Source organism: Erigeron canadensis, chromosome 8 (assembly GCF_010389155.1).
Source record: "Erigeron canadensis isolate Cc75 chromosome 8, C_canadensis_v1, whole genome shotgun sequence".
Taxonomy (NCBI): Eukaryota; Viridiplantae; Streptophyta; class Magnoliopsida; order Asterales; family Asteraceae; genus Erigeron; species Erigeron canadensis.
This window is the reverse complement of record NC_057768.1, coordinates 50017753-50038131: the sequence shown is the minus strand read 5'-3', so window position 1 is coordinate 50038131 and position 20379 is coordinate 50017753. Positions and strand designations below refer to the sequence as shown.

At 28.7% G+C, this 20379-nt stretch overlaps 1 protein-coding gene and 2 long non-coding RNA genes across 3 annotated transcripts; 1 reads left to right on the top strand and 2 right to left on the bottom strand.

Moving 5' to 3' along the window:
* The first annotated feature begins 393 nt into the window (after positions 1 to 393).
* LOC122580398 (nudix hydrolase 8) lies at positions 394 to 14751 on the top strand. The gene is made up of 8 exons (XM_043752666.1): positions 394 to 632; positions 4324 to 4389; positions 9491 to 9628; positions 9774 to 9851; positions 9941 to 9991; positions 10092 to 10126; positions 10201 to 10309; positions 14533 to 14751. The coding sequence occupies exons 1-8, from the start codon at positions 435 to 437 to the stop codon at positions 14749 to 14751; spliced, it is 894 nt and encodes a 297-aa protein (XP_043608601.1). The 5' UTR covers positions 394 to 434.
* Positions 14752 to 16683: 1932 nt separating this feature from the next.
* LOC122579808 lies at positions 16684 to 18225 on the bottom strand. Its single transcript, XR_006320703.1, has 2 exons — positions 17888 to 18225; positions 16684 to 17251 (listed from the first exon to the last, which is right to left on the bottom strand). It is a non-coding gene; the product is annotated as an uncharacterized LOC122579808 (long non-coding RNA).
* Positions 18226 to 19072: 847 nt separating this feature from the next.
* LOC122609774 lies at positions 19073 to 19622 on the bottom strand. The gene is made up of 2 exons (XR_006325393.1): positions 19582 to 19622; positions 19073 to 19415 (listed from the first exon to the last, which is right to left on the bottom strand). It is a non-coding gene; the product is annotated as an uncharacterized LOC122609774 (long non-coding RNA).
* Positions 19623 to 20379: the final 757 nt, after the last annotated feature.

Below are 20379 nucleotides of genomic sequence, written 5' to 3'. Positions count from 1 at the left end.
TAAGTACGTAGTTGGATTTACGACATTTGTTTTATGGTGTAGATGGGAGTTGAGATTTGAAGAGTGTTGTACATGTGATTAATTATGGATTTAAAATCAGTATTCATTGGTTCAAAGAGGATGGGAATAATGGGTATGGGAATGCGAATGTCGACTTTCTCCATCTCCAACTTCACGTTTACATCATACAAACCCAGCCAAATTTCTCTACAAAAAACTTCAAAACAAGATGGTAATTGCTCATTTGCTCTTGCATTTGAAAAAATTATCAAAGATTGATCAATCATAGTCATACACCATAGCCATAATTTTGTAAAAGATCTCCCCCCATTTTACGAGTTAGAAACTTGTTTAAAGATTGACAAATATATTTCCTGTGGTTTATAGGTACTTCTCGTGTCATTGCTTGTATTAGCAGAAGTGCAAAATATGCAATGACTATGGTTGGGCAAGAAAAATATGGAGTTGAAGCTTATTCATACAAATATGATGATGGCAGTAATTTATTCACGGTTCTTGACGCATATGATGACGAGTATGGTGGAATCGTTGTAAATCCCGAGAAACTACCATTTGACGCTACTCTTTTTGCCTCTATCCTTTGCTCATCTATTACAACTTGGAGGACAAAGGTAAAATCACTATATATCATATTATATGGGTAACATTTATGTGAGAACTATTCACATATGAACATAAGTAAACTATAAGTGTAAATTGATAGTTTATATGTGAATGAATATGTTCACATATACCATTCACATACGAACATTAAGTTATAATATAAAAGTCTATGGTTCTTCCAATTCAAATGGTTCTCACATTAACCTTTTTTATAATATATATATATATATATATATATATATATATATATTTATCTGAGTTGAAAGAACCATAAGAACCTCTACGTTAGAACTTAATATTCATACGTGAATGTTATATGTGAACATGTTCGTTCACATATGAACATACCAAGTTCTATTTAATATTACATATGTTCAAAGTTCACCTGTTAATGGTTCCCACATGAACCTTCCTCTATAGGCTCATGTGTGAATATTTCACATATGATTATAGATAATTTTAAGTATAGCTCAATAGTTCATATGTGAACGAATATATTTGTATACACCATTTGCATATAAACACCAAGTTATAATTTAGAAGTTTTCATGGTTCTTCCAATTCAAATATTTCTCATAGGAATCTTTTCCTATATATATATATATATAGGGTAGAGATCCTGGAAGAAAACAACTTAAGAAGAGAAGGTTGATTTTTTAATTTTATTTTTAGCTTGTTTTTTTTATATCTAATTTTATATTTATTTTTTTTATATATATATTTTTAACATAAACCTATTCTAAAAAAAAAAATTAAAAATAAAAATATAACTTACACGTGTGTAGACATGTTTTTAAGGTATAAAACCTACACACATGTAGGGAATTTTTTATATTTTTTTAAAATATTTTATGGAATTGGTTTTCACTAAAATAAAATTAAAAAAATAAAAATAAAATTAATTAAAAATAAATCTTCTCTCCATAAGCAACCTCTCATTTGATCTATCTTATATATATATATATATATAACTAGGTATTTTACCCACACGATGTGCGGTTATTTAAAAATATAATTAAATTAAATGTTGGTAAAGTTTACATTATAGACGTCAATAATTATTAATAAATCGCGGTTGTTTCAATCTGTCTTATACAAAATCATTGATTTTGTATATTTCCTTAACAATGTATGCGTAAAATCATATATGATTCTGAATATGTTTAATGATACCGAACTCATTTGTTTTGTCTAAATGTATGAATAAAATCAAATATGATTTTGTATCGGTATTTTACACTTTATGTTTAAAATCATATACGATTTTAAACGAGCTTCTTTTTATGGAACTCATTATGGTTTTGACTCAATGTGCTACACAAAATCATATCTCATATATGATTTTGTATAGTTTTTCCCAATGTATGCATAAAATCAATTTTGATTTTGAATAAGTTTCTTTTTATGGAACTCATTTTGTTTTTTCTCAATGTGCTACACAAAATCATTTATGATTTTCAAACTGTATAGGTAAAATCAATTATGATTTTCAATAGCTTATTTACTAAATGACTATATATCCATTCTATTATATACATTGTTTACAACAAATACTACATTTAGAGTTAGAAAAGTTGAATTAACTATTAACACTTCACAAATATATAGTGATCAAATTTATTATCAAACTTTGGTTTTGACATCCCATTAAACACTTTGTATGCAATATTCAATTAAATGTGATTTGGTTCTAAATTATATATAAGAAACTTCGGTTTAGACATTTTATCAAACACTTTGTATGCAATATTGTACCAAATAACAAAGTCAATTAAATACTAATGAAATTAAAGAAGACATGTTTTTAAGGTATAAAACCTACACACATGTAGGGAATTTTTTATATTTTTAAAAATATTTTATGGAATTGGTTTTCACTAAAATAAAATAAAAAAATTAAAATAAAATTAATTAAAAATAAATCTTCTCTCCATAAGCAACCTCTCATTTGATCTATCTTTATATATATATATATATATATATATATATATATATATAACTAGGTATTTTATCCGCACAATGTGCGGTTATATAAAAATATAATTAAATTAAATGTTGGTAAAGTTTACATTATAGACGTCAATAATTATTAATAAATCACGGTTGTTTCAATCTTTAAAACCTAGAGTGCCATTAATATTGATTAAAATTATAAAGAGCAACATATATAAACTTAATTAAACATATTTGAAGTTCTAATAATCAAAATTTGTCATAGTTACTCAATACAAACACATGTAAATATAAATAAATCCTTGTAACAAATTAAGTAACCGAAACAAATTTTGTAAAAATATAAGAAGATTTGCCAATTTTGTAAGAATTAACAACTTGAACTAATAAAAAGTGTAGAAAACATAAGAAAGGATTGTAACCCAAGATCAAAAGAAACAAATTGCATGTAATCCGATCTTAATTTTGCAAAAACATAATATACAATGAAGTAAGAAAACAAAAATAATACAAATTATTACCATAAAAATTTGACATTCATTTTGTTAGCATTATATCCATTTGTAATTGATAAAGCCCAAAATCTAAAGTAACAAAAAGTTAAGCAGATATTAATTTTGAAAAACAAAATATATGATGAAGTAAAAAAAATAACAATTATTACCATAAAGATCTGTCATTCATTTTATTATTTAACATTGTATCCATTTGAAATTGATGAAACCCAAACCAAAAGTTAACCGATCCTAATTTTGAACAAAATGAAGTAAATGAAAAAAATATATATTATTACCGTGAAGATTCATCATTTAGTTTATTTAACATTGCGTCCATATGTGAGTGATAAAACATAAGATTAAATACGTTAGCTAAAAAGTATGAGAAAAATCAAACTAAAGTCGAAAAGAATTACGAAATATTGCTAAAGGTTGATCCGATGATTTATCAAGTTTATGCAGATAAAAAGAAGTGCACATTTAAATAGAGTGATGATAAAAATTTGACAAAGTGACATCGACATCATTCATGGTAAAATTAAGGATAAATTTTGTATGTTGTATTTCCCATCTCGTCAAAGCTAAAAAAAAGTATGAATAATAATATATATTTGCATCAAAAAACAATTCATAAAAACTTACGGATTTAATTATAATGCATTGTAAATGAAGAGAATGAACATTCATGTGACTTTTTGGGTAAATGAATATACAGGATGTATATATGAATATGTCTATATATATTTTATATGATTCATATTAATATTAATATTGATATAATTAGATAAGCATGTAAACAAAATATTTGCCAAAGAAAAAGAATATCCCATGTTATTTAATATCTTGAGTTTTTAATTTTATTTAAAATGTTTTATATATATATCTATTTCTAGCATAATTAAATTATTGGCAAAAAATTATAAAAATGTCACATATAATTAAAGCTTATGTTGCATTATCATAAGATAGTTTGAATTTGCAGTTTATCTAAATGATGACATCATCAAAAGTCAATTTGATGAAATTGAGCGATGTGATTGGTTAATAAATCATTAAGTCAACTTAACTATAGTATATATTAAGATAAGATAGGGAAAAATGAAATTAAAGATGTTCTACAGCTAAGCTTAGTGTGGACCTCTCATATACTAATTTTTTAATAATTTTTGTTTAATAAATAAATATTTAGCCTCATGAATTATATTGATTAAAAAATTAATATGTAAATATTTCACAAACCTACTTGCAGGGTAAAAAAGGAATTTGGCTCAAGTTGCCGTTAGATAAATGTGATTTTGTTCCTGTAGCAATAAAGGTAAGCGTTCATATTGAGAAAATAAGTTCCTTTTCGCTACTCGTTTTATTGATATTGATATTATTATAGAATTGTATTAGGTTTTAGACTTAGTCTAGTGTATACACTCGGTTAGATTAGAATAACAACATTAAAATAAGAATGCTCAATTTTAAGTAAACAGTAAAGTAAGTTTTTAATTGATGAATTGAAAAACTAAACACTTTTGATAACTTAATGGATTAAGTATTTTTGATTAAGTCACGACTTAATTTATTAAGTCGAAAACAAACGCCACCTTAGACTAACTATATTTATATTTATGTTATATAATTACTTATCACATGTATATATAAAGAATGAAATTTAAACATATTCTAAAATAGTTATTTCCTTTCTATTTTAATTTCTTTCAGCTAATGAACTTTTTTTAAAAAAATTAAATTGGTTTTCACTAAACACCATGATTTATATTTTAATAATAACAAACACATTGTCCTTAATGAAAAACAATAGAAGTGAGTTCTAAAACATCATCATATAAGGACATACAGAGAACTATATAGATACTAGTGTTCAGGCCCGTCTAATGAACGGATAATCTCAAAATATATTAATCAAAGCTAAAAAATTAACATCAATATGATTCGAGCAACATAGATGATTTAAAATTTTACACTATAACAGTATGATTCGAGCAACCATCAATATGACCAATATCACAACTTAATCAATACGAAAGCTAAAGAAAAACATATGAAAATTAACTTCATATAAATATTGATTTCAGTTTACCTTTTTTTCCCCAACTTTAGTTAGAAAACATTTTTGCAGTTTGTTATATTTAAACTTAATACAAACACAAAGAACAATTTTAGACTAAACGATTTAGAGTTAAGCCCAATAAAAAAAGAAACAAAAAGAGAAACAAAAAGTGTATACTATATAATTTGAAAAATACATATCAATTCATCAACAAAGACCATCTCGAACGTTTTGATTTTCTTTGGGTTATTCCACTCCGGAACAGTCCATACAAGCACAACATGGAGTTGTAGATGATGGTTAACATTTGTTGGCTTAAGATCTTTAAAACAAACTAATGTGGTCTTATTTTTTGTTGTTGAAGAAGAAATCATAATGAACCTATAATAAATTACAAAACAATAATATAAAAATTCAATGTTAACAAATTAGCTCTTTTAAACTAAAAAACAGTGATTATGTCGATAAATTAAAGCCTATCTTATTAAATTAAAACACTATAATTAATAATTCAATGTTAACAAATTAAAGAAACCTTGCTAGTCGAACAAACCTTGTAAGTCGAATGTAGGGAAATTTTATTTCTTCAGTAGCTCTTTGGGTTGGGTTTATATATATAGATTTAAAAAATAAAATAAAAATAATAATAATTTTTTGTTATTAAAAGTAAAAGGTCGTCATTATTTTAAAAAATATTTAAAAAAATAAAAGATTATTAAAGAGGGAGAATTAAGCTCAAGGAGGGGGATTAGGTGTGCCAAGTGTACTCCCAACCTCCTATTTTAGTTATATTTTAGATCATGGTTATAATATAGTTTAATTAATTACACATTAAAACTTAATAAATTAAAAATAGGTTGATGACTGGTGTTCAACATGAATATCAATCTATTGTACATACCTTTAAATGTTTAAAAATACTAATAATAATAAAAAAAATCATACATACCTTTAAATGAAGTTTTTAACTCAATTCCCTTGTTAAAGTTTATATACTAACCAGGTCTTTTACCGCGCGATGCGCAGTTGTTTAAAAATATAGTTCAATTAAGTGTTGGCTAAAATTATATATATACGCAAACAATTATTAACAAATTGTTTTTCTGCTTTAATAATATATATAAACTCAGTCTATTTATTATTTATGTTGTTAATTATTAATAATTTTATTTACAAAAACGAAAGATTTTTCACTAACACCTTTGATTAACAACCATCATGAGATTTGCCATTAAAAATGGTCACCCAAAATCTAAGAAAAAAAGTATTGTAGTTGAATAATAATAACAATAAAGCAAAGAAAAGATAAATCTTACTGTAATTAAGTTGTGTCATAACTAATAAATTAAGAAAAATATAAAAGACATGCAATAGAACACATGAAATATAACAAATCGGTTAACTTGCATATTGAAAGTGGTGAAGAACAAAATTAAAGAGAAAACCTAAGAATTTTATATAATTGTGTCGATGGGCATTAGGAAGCATATTTGTATAGAAATAAACAATATATTTACCACAAGTAATGTGTGTATTTTTAGAAAAATATTTTTTTAGAAATAAACAATATATTTACCACAAGTAATGTGTGTATTTTTGGAAAAAAAATCAAAAAATATATTTAATATTTTTTATAAATATAAATAAATGAAAATATAAATAAATATATTATAAAAAATATGGGGATGCCACCTAGGATAAATCCTATGTGGCAATATTTAAGTGTAACTTTATAATAAGGAGGATGTCGAGATGCCACATAGGATAAATCCTATATGGCAAATTTTTAGCATAACTTTGACTTTGAAGAGTGATTCAGAAGGCTCGGTTAACTACTGTTTTAATATATACTAGGTATTTCACCCGCACGATGTGCGACTAGTGTAAAAGTTGTTTAATATACATATATACATAAAAGCATTTTTTTAGGTGAAAATTTTACAAAATTAGGTTTCGATAACTATTTAAATACATAAGTAAATACTTATTTTATAGGTTAATTTTGTAAAAGTTGATTATGTTATAACTTGTAATCAATACGTGGATTATACATCCATCTCAAGATTATACACAAGATTATACATCCATCTCACGATTATACATCCATCTCAAATTATAAAAATGTGAGGAAAATAAATCATCTAGTTGCAAAATAATTTTTTGTCTTTGATGAAACATATACAACGTGGAGATATTTATGTATAACTTCTTTCACAGCATATCTAATAAAGAGAAATATCTGAATATGAAAACAGATTTAATGCATTAAAAAAATAAATTATAAACGGGTCTACAAATCACCTTAACCTCGAAATCGATTTCATTCCAAAATACTGACTCACATGTACATGCTTATTCTAAGTCCATAACACATAGAACAATTAAAAGAACTTTTGGTTTATATAAGTTATCAGGGGTAAGAAAACACTATGAAGTTGTTTTGCATATCTTTTATAAAGTTACGGCCGATAGTTTAGAATCATACCTATGACTATGAGTTGTCAACTTGTCGTATCCTATATATATTATAAGATTTAATTATATTGTTAACTTTGTTGTAAGATTTAAATAGAATTTTGTATTATTATATTAATATTTTCTATTTAGTTTTAAAGTTTTGTGTAATATTTGCCAAAAAATTAATGTAATGTCCTTCTTTTCGTTTTTTGACTACGATTTGTTTCACTTTTTCTTCTTTTATGTTATTTATAGTTTATTCCCTTACTTATAATTTATTTTTAATTTATATAATCATATTTTTTTATTCCATATATAAATATATAAGATAAAATATTGTAAAAAAAGTATGAGGATGACACATAAGATTAATTCCTACGTGACAATTTTCTAAGCTAGTTTTGAGTGGAAAAATCTCTATGATCATTCGGTTTCCTACTGTTTTAATAATTATATAGATATATAGATACTAACATATATGGATAATTAATACGTGGTATAACGAAGCTAGTCAAATTTTAAAAACCATTGTAATTTACTGAATTAAGAATCAATATTATACCCCCTCCGTCCTATATTTATTGTTTTATTTTGACTAGTTAAAATCTTTTTTTTCCGACTTTAACAGTAAATATCTTTGTTTGTGTTATATATTAGTTGAAAAAAAAATCTAAAAGTCAAAATAAGACAATCAATATGGGACGGATGAAGTATTAGATAAAGATTACCGGACTTTCACAATAAAAAAGGAAAGGAAGATAAGACAAACAAATATTGAATATTATATTATATGTCATGCTTTTGGTAATTTCTTTTGTACTTTTTTAGTTTCTTTCATTTTTTTTAATAACAAGTCATGGGATTTTATTTATTTACTTTTTACTATATGAAATTGCTTTGGTATTATTCATGTTTTAGACGGATCAAGAAACATATACTATACATTAGTGAACATTTGATTTGTACACTCATTTTCTTAATGGTACATTAACATAATTATTAACCATAAGTTATAGATTTATATAAAAAATGATATAAATAGAATATATAGTTTCGGTTCGGTTTTGCTTTTATCGTTGTTTTTTGCATATAAAACCGAAACCTAGACCGATCCATTTGGTTTAAAAGCCCAAAATCAATCTAATCAGTTTTCAGTTTTCTCGGTTATATTCGGTTTTTGATTTTTCGGTTCGGTTTTGCTCACCCTGAAAGACATATATTTGAATGTTAAGTACAAGATCACAAGTATGTTTATATTTTAATTCTTAATTATCTTTTATAATAATATCACATTATGACTACAAACTGGTTTCAAAATTTTTTAATAGAATAGAGGATTTATTGTAGCATGTGCTTAAGTGTCTTATGAAATAACTACGACAAACAATTCAATCAATATGTCTCAGCTATTAATGATAATGACGAACCTATGATTATTGTATTACAACTCACAAAGTATAACACTTGGAACCATATATCTTCAAAATTACAAGTTTTTATGATTTAAATGTATGAAGATCTAATATTGATAATATCATAGTCATGTGTCTAGCGTTGGGCTTAAACAATAAATTAAAAATATACTTGTCGACCAAGGATTTCGACACATGTCGTTTATTAAGATTCTTTCAATTAGCATGCGGCGGTGACGGCAACGTGAGTTTGGTGGCGGCGGCGACCGGTGGTGATGGCGGTGACAATTATTGTTATTCTGAAGTTAGATATACGTAGTTGGACACCAATAATAATTGCCGGTGCTAAAATATATACTAGTATAGATACGTAGTATAGATATGTGTTGGTTTTGATAAGAAGTGGGGTTACGTGCGTAGTAGAGGGATGAATCTTAATTTTGAGTTCATGGTGTTATCGCAATAATAAGTGCATTTTATCTTGATAGGAAGGTTTTCGGTACCATCACGCAGAAAGTGAATATGTTATGATGACATATTGGATTCCTAATGAACCATGTATGCTACCCGCCAACGCGTCCCATCAAGTAGGAGTTGGGGGTTTTGTAGTCAATGAAAACAATGAGGTACTAATTCATTATTTCAAGTTGCCGTTCATTAATTGTTATTATTTATTATATATTGTATTAATCAAAAACTGTTTATAATTATTTAAATCTTTGTAAAAGTTATAAGAAAAAAAAAAAAAACATGTTGGATGAGCATATTCAGGTCCTTGTTGTCCAAGAGAAACATTGTGCCTCTGAGCTTGTTGGACTTTGGAAGCTACCAACTGGCTTCATTCTTGAGGTTCTACATATATACTCTTTGAGTTGCTTATTTCAAAGACCCAAATAATTACACCATATATACTTATGTTTCATTTTGATGTTTACAAGTCAGAGGAGATTTTCACCGGAGCTGTAAGAGAAGTGAAAGAAGAAACTGGGGTAAAAGTCGATAAAAAATTTCTTATTTTTTGTTTTTAGGAAATCTAACATAAATTAGTTGCCTCATATTATTGTTATATTTTCCTTTTTTTTGTTTCAGATTGACACTGAATTTTTGGAGGTTCTAACTTTTAGGTCAGTTGAAATAGACATAGACGAAGTATTCTTATGGGTATAATTGTTTGACTTAACATTTTCAAATGGTACAGGCACGCACACAACGTGGCTTTTGAAAAATCAGATCTTTTTTTCATATGTATGCTGAGACCAGTTTCAAATGAGATCAAAATTGATGATCTTGAAATTCAATCAGCCAAGGTAAAATGATTTATCTATGTGAATAAACAAAGTAAAACATATTTGGTTGCTCTACCATGCTTATAACATAAAATTAATATAGGTTTAGCCAATGATATGGTCGGCCCAGCAGATCATAAGATTCTCGGTTTTATCCAAAGTTTTAAGTTCGATCTTTAGGGATCACAAGCTTTGGGGTTTTTCCACCTAAATATTTGTAACGGACCATGATCAACATCTCGTTGTCTAGAGTACGTGTAAGGTTTCACCATTATACGATGATGTTTTCATTATGTCCGATATCGTCAGAATATTCGGGAAAAAATTATAGGGTTAAGTGTTAGTAAATGCATTTCCTTATATTCATAGGAGTTAGACACACACATACTAGACTAATTTAAATTTTGCTACATACTAGAGATTTTGTGTTATACATAAAAAGCATTTAATCTCTCTATGTATAATATATATATATATATATATATATATATATGAGTTAAGTATCTGAAAGTGTAACTAACTTTTATATTTTTCCTATTGTGTGAATGTAACTTTCATTTGGTTCATTGTATGTAACTAACCTGCTAAATTTGAACCATTAATGTAAAATTTTTATGTTGACCAATCAAAAAATTCTACGTGACAGCTCATATGGTGTGCCACGTATACACTTTTACATTAATCGTTCAATTTAGCGAGTTAGTTACATACAATGAACCAAATAAAAGTTACATTCACACAATAGAAAAAATGTAAAAGTTACTTAAACCCCCAGATACTAAACTCATATATATGTATGTATGTATGTATGTATGTATGTATGTATGTATGTATGTATGTATGTATGTATGTATGTATGTATGTATGTATGTATGTATGTATGTATGTATGTATGTGTGTGTGTCTTTGTATGTGTGTCAGTGTGTGTATGGATCTTTATTTGGAGAAAACCCTAATTTTACAAGAATAATGAAAACATTTTTTTTTTGAAAGGTGAATTTCGCTTTGAGAACTTCGTGTCGCGATTCGACAGCGGGAGGTCTAACATACGTTGTCTGAACCGGGTTCGCGTTAGAGAGCCCCCTCGAAGTAGAAATGCCTACTTCAAATACCCGATGGGGAAAACCCCCTACTAACCCGCCCGAAGGCATGACGATCAATAGGGTATACCCAAGCCAAGCCTTCGTAGAAAGACTTCCTATGTACTTACCAAGTCTTGAACCCAAGACCATGTTTTCAAAGTTCATTCACATATCTGATGATATAAAAATGTATGTTATAGAAGATTTTTTTTATCAAAACCTTAAATATAGCCGTTTGTTCACATGCAAACGAAAACGAGAGCAAATTAATTCACAAGTTTACAAAAGGCTATTTTAAAGGTTTTGAAAAAAGGTTTCTTCTAGAACACATTTTTACGTTCTTCATGTGAAGAAACAATAAAAATAGTTGATTTAACACATAATTTAGGAGTTCAACACGGTTCTTGAAAAAAAAGTTTTTCACTAAGTATGATGGGTATATATATAGGGATAAGTGTCTGGAAATGTAACTTTGTAGGAACCAACTATCAGTTTTAGATATTGTATGGAAGTAACTTGGTAAAAGAGTCTAAAACATTAAAAAGTGACTTGTTTCATTATTAGCCGGTAAATACTTAAGTGCCTGGAAATGTAACTAAGTATGGCCAAATGTCTAATGTAGGAACCAACTATGAGTTTTGGATATTGTATGGAAGTAACTTGATAAAAAAGTTTAAAACATTAAAAAGTGACTTGTTCCATCATTAGCCGGTAAATACTCTATTTTCTTTTTAATTATTTTCGACGTGGAATATGTGAGTTGGTGGTGACTGAACCTGTAATCCCGTACTCCAGTATCTGATAACTGTAAGAATCTGGTCTACTTGCTTTCTTTTACACAACTCAACAATTTTGAATTCCCTTCTATTCCGCCTCTCTCACAGCAAATATACACAAGCAACAATACAACAATACTTATCCTATCTGTAATACCCCTTTATTCATCTTGCATTCCTGTGCAATGAACCAAGTTATCACATTTTATTAACTGTTAGGAGTATTCAAGATATGACACTTACTTTTAACAACCTTCTCAAAGATACTTAGTATTTGCGGTCAAAGAGTATATGAGTAATTGAATCTTGCATATTCTGACATAGAAAGCACTTGTAATGAAATAAAAAAAAAATTGAAAAAATGAAAAGTTAGGGTTTTCGGTTTTCTCCCTTTCTATATCTGCTACAAAACATGAATTACTTGTAGATATATGAAGGATATACCTTCATATAGCAGTGGAAAAGTTAAATAGACATCGATCGAAGACGAATTTTGGATTTTGTATGTTGTATGTGTGGATTTGGTTTGGAATTGTCGTGTGTGTGTAAAAGTGTGTGTGTGTGTGTGTGTGAAAGTGTGTGAAATGAGAAATTGATCCAACGTTTGTTTTTATATGTAAGTTAGTTTTTTGTTGTTATTTGCCAGCTCACATATTCTACGTCGGAAATAATTAAAAAGAAAATAGAGTATTTACCGGCTAATGATGGAACAAGTCACTTTTTAATGTTTTAGACTCTTTTATCAAGTTACTTCCATACAATATCCAAAACTGATAGGTGGTTCCTACAATAGACATTTGGTCATACTTAGTTACATTTTGGGGCATTTATCCCTATATATATAGTTCATGTAAAAAGCCCTTAAAATGGGAATAGTGTGAAGTGAATGTATATTCTCTGTTCTTTTCTTTTCTTTTATTTCTTTCTTCTTCATCACTACCGGTCCTCTTCCCCAACGCCGCTGCCGCCAAAGATTGTGAGACATTACGGGAGTAGCCATTATCCAAACAGGTCTAGCGTGTTCAAGAGGCTTTATCCTTAAGAGTATTTATAAAGGTCGGCGACTAAACGAATTTGGGAACATTTTGGACTTGATGTGCGGCGAACCAAAGATGGCGACGGTTTGATAAAGTACATGCATTGCACTTAGCTACCTTAGCTCTGCCATAGATGGTGAGGATGAGTTATGATGCATGTTAATGGTAACTTACATGCATGTCAATAGTTACTACAAAATTTGCGAAGATATCATGCATCTTAGTTACTAAGATGCATATTAATGTAACTAAGATACATATACTATATTAAGTGTGTTTTTTATTGATGTTTGACTTAACATATATCATAGGATTTTATAGGCAAGGGTGTAGTGTCAAATCTTTGACAAATTGGTAAGTTTTAATCCAATGAATGGTTGACACATGTCTTTGCCACTAAGCCAAAATTTGTCAATTGTTGCCAAAAGTGATGGTGTAGTGCTTCCTTCTTGCCAAAACTTGCCACACATAAAACAAAACACAAATTAACCAAACAAAAAAAGAATCTTGCTTACAAATTTTTTGCCAATGCTTTGCCACAATCGGCGAATACTAGCCGATCCAACTTGTCAAAAAAAAGCTAAAGTTATTTGCCAATGCAAGTGGTATAGGAAGCCAATAAGCCAAAACTAACCAATAAAATTTGTCGATACTTTTTGCCGACTACACCCTTGCCCCTTAGGGTTAAAGTTAAGGAGTATTAAATAATATCATAAATATAAAGGTATATTTTTGATATGGAAAGTACAATTTTTCTTTTATATACACAATAAAAAGAATGCATTTAACATATTATTATTATTGAAAAACGAGCATGGTATCCGCGTAACGCAGCGGCGGAAGGCGGTGGCGAAGACGACGATCTAGTGGGTGTAGGTGACAGTATAATTAATGGTGGTGGCGGTGTCAAATGGTGTAGGTTGATAAAAGGTGATAGTGAAATATTTAAAAAGATAAGGGCTTAAAATTTTAATTATTAAAATAAGGGTTTATGGTGTAAATTAATTCATTAATATCAAATTTGGTAATTTAGAAAACTCTTTCCATAATGGGTGTTTATTAAGGACAATTTAGTATTTTCATTTTCAGATGTAATATTTGAGCAACACTTTTTGTTTATAGGGGGTAAATAATTTTTAGGGGTTTGCTAAATACAACCCTTAGGGCTGTGTTTAAGGTACATAAATTATTTGTACATTTACCATGAAAATTAGGGGACAGAATTTTAATATGAAAGATACAAGTTTTTTTTATTCATGTTAGCATTTCCCTAATTTTTATAAAAGAGTATAAATATTTGACTTTATTCAATTAACCATTAAATTAAATGAGTTTGTGTTGTTATGTAGTGGATGGCATTGACGGAGTTTATTGAGCAACCATTAATACAAGGAGACAATATGTTCAAGAAAATTATAGACGTGTGTATTGCAAGGATTGGGGAACGCTATCGTGGATTATCCGTACATAAAGTGGTCTCCAAGTTTGACAATAGACTATCTTCCCTATATTATAACGTTGTTGATGATCAAAGGCCTGATTCTTCCTGTGATTCTTGCTTGTTATAATCAATTTTTCCTCATGTACCTTTCAAACAAATTGATTTTTTTTTTTAATAAGCAATATAGATGAACCTGTGATGATGTTAATTAATGTTAATTGCAATGAATGTGTGAAAGAAAATTCCAATCTTTATTTACATTAACTTATTTACAACAATATCTTTTTTATTTTGAAATGGCTAATTTCATTAATAGTTCTTCCCAATACAATCACCAACTCACATACGAGAAGTAAATTTTCCAATCTTTCAACTTTAGGAAAACTTTTTTGCATGATTCTTGAACCAAAGATAACCAAATGAATGTATCAGCTCTACCATTTGTAGGCTAGACCACTAAAGTGATATATATAATAGAATATGATATGTATATATATATACACATATATATATAGAGAGAGAATGTTAGGCCGTGCAATGTACGGCTCTCTACAACATATATTTTTGATAGACATTTATGTTATTTTTATCGACCTATTATGCGTGCATTAATGTTAACGAGCATGATACCCGCGCAATGCGGCGGAGGGTCACGACGGTCTAGTATTGTCGGTGGTGGTATTATTTCTGGTGGTGGCGGTGTCAAGTCTCAATTGATGTAGATTGATGTAAAGGTGATAGTGTAATATTTTAAAAAAATATGGGCTTAAAGTGTTAATATTAAAATAAATGTCAAATACAATTCTGGTAATTCAAAGACAGAAATTATTAAAAATAAAAAATGACCTTTTGTTTTATAAGGGATTAGAGATTGGATACCATAAAATGTGTAATCATGAAGAAACATTTTTAAAGGATATAATTGTATTTTTCAAAGTTCGGTACTTTATAAGAAATCATATACTATATATTTATACTTAGTTTAAAGTGTATGGGATCTTTTCCTTCTTAGAAGTAGAAATAATTTAAAATCGTATTTTATTTTTAAATAAATTTATTTAAATTAGTTTATCTAATACCTTGTAATAGTTATGTTTCACATAAAATATATGAAAATGAGAAATTTAAATTTGTTGATTTTTATAATGTTGGATTTGATAACATATTAGTTATGATAATTTAGGGGAATCAACACCTCTATACATTTTTTATGATAACGTTATATATAATTCTATAAACACTAAACGTATTATAAATAAACAATAAAATGTTATAGTTTAATAAACTAAATATTTTTTACTATTATAACCCTTGAATAAAAATCAAAGGTCAAGATTCAAAGACCTTTGATTTCAATCTAAAAGTTAAGATGTTTTCAACTTTACTATTAAAATTGAAATCAACTTTAGAGGATCTTCATCTACATATTATCATCTAATAATTTTAGAAGATTTGTACCCATTTGACCGTTACAGTAGTCTCTAGACATAGATGTGATTAGTATTCTTTATTTTCTTTCCTTTTCAAATACTATTCAATTACAGTAATTTTTTTTTCCTATTATGGTCCATTTCAACGTAATGATAAAATGAACTACTACGGATTTAAAATATACTTGTTAAGTGTATAATAACACGAGCATGGTACTCGCGTAATGCGTCGGTGGTGGTGGCGGTGAGAGTACTTTTTTAGAGATGAAAATGGTTGAAGGGCATACTTGGTATATCACATGAGAAGGTGCCTAGCAAGGAAGATTATTTAAAGGTATTTTTGTCTTATCAGGTTCTTAATTAAGTAAAGGGGAAAAACCCAGTTTCCTTTATAAGGTATTATAGATAACATATTAACATCTACTTAACAAAGGTGACTTGATTTTCCTATTGACAACAATTTACCTTTAATACACTTCAATATCATTTAATATTAAAAATAAGGTTAATTAAAAAAAAAAGTAGCTATGTACATAATGGTAAATACTCAAACTTTTGATATACTTGCGAAGTTGCTTCTACGCATGGTCTGGCATCAATGACTTGTAAAATTTTAGTAAAAACAATCGTTAAAGTAAAATAAAATCAACTTACTTAATTTGTACAAATGTACATAGAAGGGAATGATACCGAAAAGAACAAAGGACAATCATCACTCCATACTCTTTAAGGGCCGTTTGGTTGAGTAAAATCTTTTGGAATTCATGGGATTTGGAATTTAAATTCTATTCATTTACATGTTTGGTTGGGAAATCAATGGAATTGGAATTTCAAAAATTCCATCAAATTTCTTAAAACAAAGAATTTAAGGGCCGTTTGGTTGGTGGATTTCATAGGAATTGGAATTTGAATTCCATTCACAATCATGTTTGGTTGGTATTGAAGATGGAATTGGAATCTAATATTTTCCATCAAATTCTCTGAATCAAGGAATTTAGAATTCCTTCAAATTATTCATGGAAAGTTTGTAATTCTATTGGAATTCAAATATATGACAAAAAAGCCCTCCACTCATACACTATTATTTTCAGCTGCAACAAATAATTTCTTCATCTTCTTCTCCATGGCTGCGGCTTCTCATCTCGATCCCCATCAAAATACTTTCTCCATAGATGCTGCCTCTCATCTCCATCTACACTAAACAACCCTTTTATTGATGTTAATTCCAATCAGGATTAAGAGAGAAAGATTAGAATGCTAGTTTGAAACCCACTTTTACAAATTACTACTACCTATGTTTTTTTTGCATATCCTCTTTCATATTCATCTTTTAATATAAAGATTCAAGACCCTCTAGTTGAGCCAAGAAAAATACCATTCAATAACAGAGAAGAGTTAAAGGAGGTTGGTCATATATAGCCATAGTATAAAAGGAGATAGTTGCCTTTATTATATTTATGTATTTGGTGGCTTGATTCTGAGATAGATACAAAGAAAAAAAAAAAAAAATTAAAGTACAGAATGTAGATATAGATCTGATCGGAGAAAAAGAAGATAAACAGAAAAAATATAAACAAAAGGGTAAAGGAGGATGTACTGGTGTAGCAAAAAGAAATAGAGTTTTTTTTATAATAGTAATGAATATTTTATACGAGTAATACAAGTAAATTTTATAAAAAGTAATCAAAGGGTAACTTTGTCATTTGATATAAAATTTATAACAATTCCTTTGAAATATTTCATTGAATTCAGCCAACCAAACACAAGACAAATTTTAAAACATTTCATCAGTTACTATAATACCCTCTTACGCTACAACCAAAATAAAGATACCTTCTTTTTGGAATACCATCGTCAGTCTATCACCATCCACCACCGTCGTTGGCTGCTGCAAATTATTTCGACTGCTATTACCAGTGGCGCTGCTTATTCCGGCGACTACGTACTGCCACTGCCGGAGATTTGTATGCTGGAGCAAAAGATGTAGCCTGTTGGTGTTTTACTTTGGAATATTTTAATTGTTTTTGTGTATGCGTATAACAATTTGGGGATAGATTAGATTATTAGGTATAAAAATTTGGGGATAGATTATTGTGTGTGTAACTAGTATGTGTGCAGGAAAAAAGAAAGTGACGATGGCGTGAGTTTTGTGTGAACATTAAACGGAGTAATTATTGCTATTTTAATTGATTAGTGTGCCTTAGATATTTTTATATGTATTATTATTATTAAATTAATAATATTATTATATAGCTTTTTTATGAACTATGTTTATTAAACAGAAAAAAGAAAAATTTATATTATAAAATGGTAATAAGGTTAATTTTGTTATTTGACGTAATTGATATTCCAATTTTTTCAAGTAAACAGAAGATAGATTTTAAAACTTTTAAATTTTAATTCCTTCAAATTTTAATTCCTTTGAATAATTCTAATTCTTTAAAAAATTCTGCGAACCAAACGGTCTTTACAGGGATAACAATTCATTATCAATAATTCGATACCCATATGATCATTCACAATTTGAATATGGATCCATGTCTATTTGCGACCTGTCCTTTAATTAAATTAAATGATTTACAAACTGTAAAAATTATTCTATATTAAAGCTAAGCTTGATAGCTAGACACGGTTTTTTATATGTGCACACAAAATAACAGTTGTATATATCTATCAAATACATTATTGACATAAAATGGATGGTTAAGATGAATTGTGAAATTTTGGAAAACTATTGTTATTAAAAATAAAATAAAATGTGGTGTACTATTATACTACACTGTACATCAATGATCAATATTGGGAGAATTTTTCCAACTGGAGTGGAAAGAGGAGGAAACAAAATTGAGTTAATCCATGGCCATACTCTATCTCATCATATCACCAACTTCAACCTCTTCAACTCATCATTAATACTCGTATTATTCAATTATGAACCAATCTTTCAACAAAGAGCTCCTTCTTTTTTCCGTGTTTTCTAAAACAGTTTGTACATATTCATCAAAATAAATATCGACATGCCCAAATATAGTTAATTTGAATTATCAAATTTAGTAATACATTCAGAATAAAACATGTATACACACCGGTACTTATACATCACTAAAAAAATTCATCAAAAAATATAAATTTCTTTTGATTACAATCTAGCTTGTATATGTTTGCAAGCTCGATCTTTGGAGTCTTCATCTTCGTGTGTTCCATTCTAGTCTACAACAAAATCCACCTCCGATCCGTTATCATCACAACCACAAACTTCCTAGCTTCATATGTTTTTAACAAAACTCTATTCCATTCCATCATATATTTTCTTTTAAGAAAATCTTTCTCCTTAACCAAAACTCAGCTCTATCATCATCACCTGTTAATAAAGTCGGTCGATTCAATGAGTAAAGCGATAGCACAAATTGCACTTTATGATAGACTATATACACATACATAAGGGTAGCCAAAATTCTCGGCCAATCTTATACAAACACCATTAGGACATGATGGTGTACTCACTACCACCTAGGGTCAAATACTACCTTGGGTAGACCGCAGAGTAAGAAGCCACCTTGGGTATAACATACCTCGGGTGAAAGAAGATAAACATGAGAAAGATACGATTCTATCACTTCCTTAAATAAAGGAAGGCGTTGCTAGAAAAGAATAGTCGTGGTGGAGACTGACTCCTCACGATTACCATTATAAAAGGGGAAAAACCCTAAAAAGAGGATTCATTCACGATTCACAAGGAAAAACCTAAAACTAATATACTATAAAACCCGGCGTACAAAGGAGCCAAACTCCTACCAACAGGGAATCACCGATCAATTCACCAAAACACCCCAAATCTTTTAACCTAATCGGCTGTACAAACAATTAGCGCCTTCCGTGGGACATCCACCACTCATCACCACAAACTACACAGGAAAAAGTTGAAACCCAGGAAATTTTTCTTAAAAACAATAACACCCAGATTCCCTGTCACGATATTTAGACTCCAATAATGTACGCCAGCGCAGAAGTTAGCAATCCATCGACGAAACGAAAGGACCTAGAGGACACACAGATCCCGTCTAGAGACCTGTGCTTTCCCGCATTGGGAGACAAAAAAGCTAGTAAAGACCCGTTAATAATACGAGCAGATATATTCAACATTTCGGTACGAAGAGTATATATCGACAATGGAAGTGAATGTGACATCATATACGAACATTGCTTTCTACAATTACCAAAGGCGATAAGGGCAAGGATGACAAAACCCACAGGCTTACTCGCAGGATTTGCCGGAGACTGCGTATGGCCCCTGGGGGAAATAGATCTTGACGTCACCCTAGGGG

Bases quoted from the DNA above. Each gene is read 5' to 3' on its own strand.
- LOC122580398 (XM_043752666.1), top strand. From the start codon at position 435: ATGACTATGGTTGGGCAAGAAAAATATGGAGTTGAAGCTTATTCATAC. The intron at 633-4,323 runs GTAAAATCACTA...ACCTACTTGCAG, and splicing joins TTACAACTTGGAGGACAAAG to GGTAAAAAAGGAATTTGGCT. The intron at 10,127-10,200 runs GTCAGTTGAAAT...CAAATGGTACAG, and splicing joins TTGGAGGTTCTAACTTTTAG to GCACGCACACAACGTGGCTT.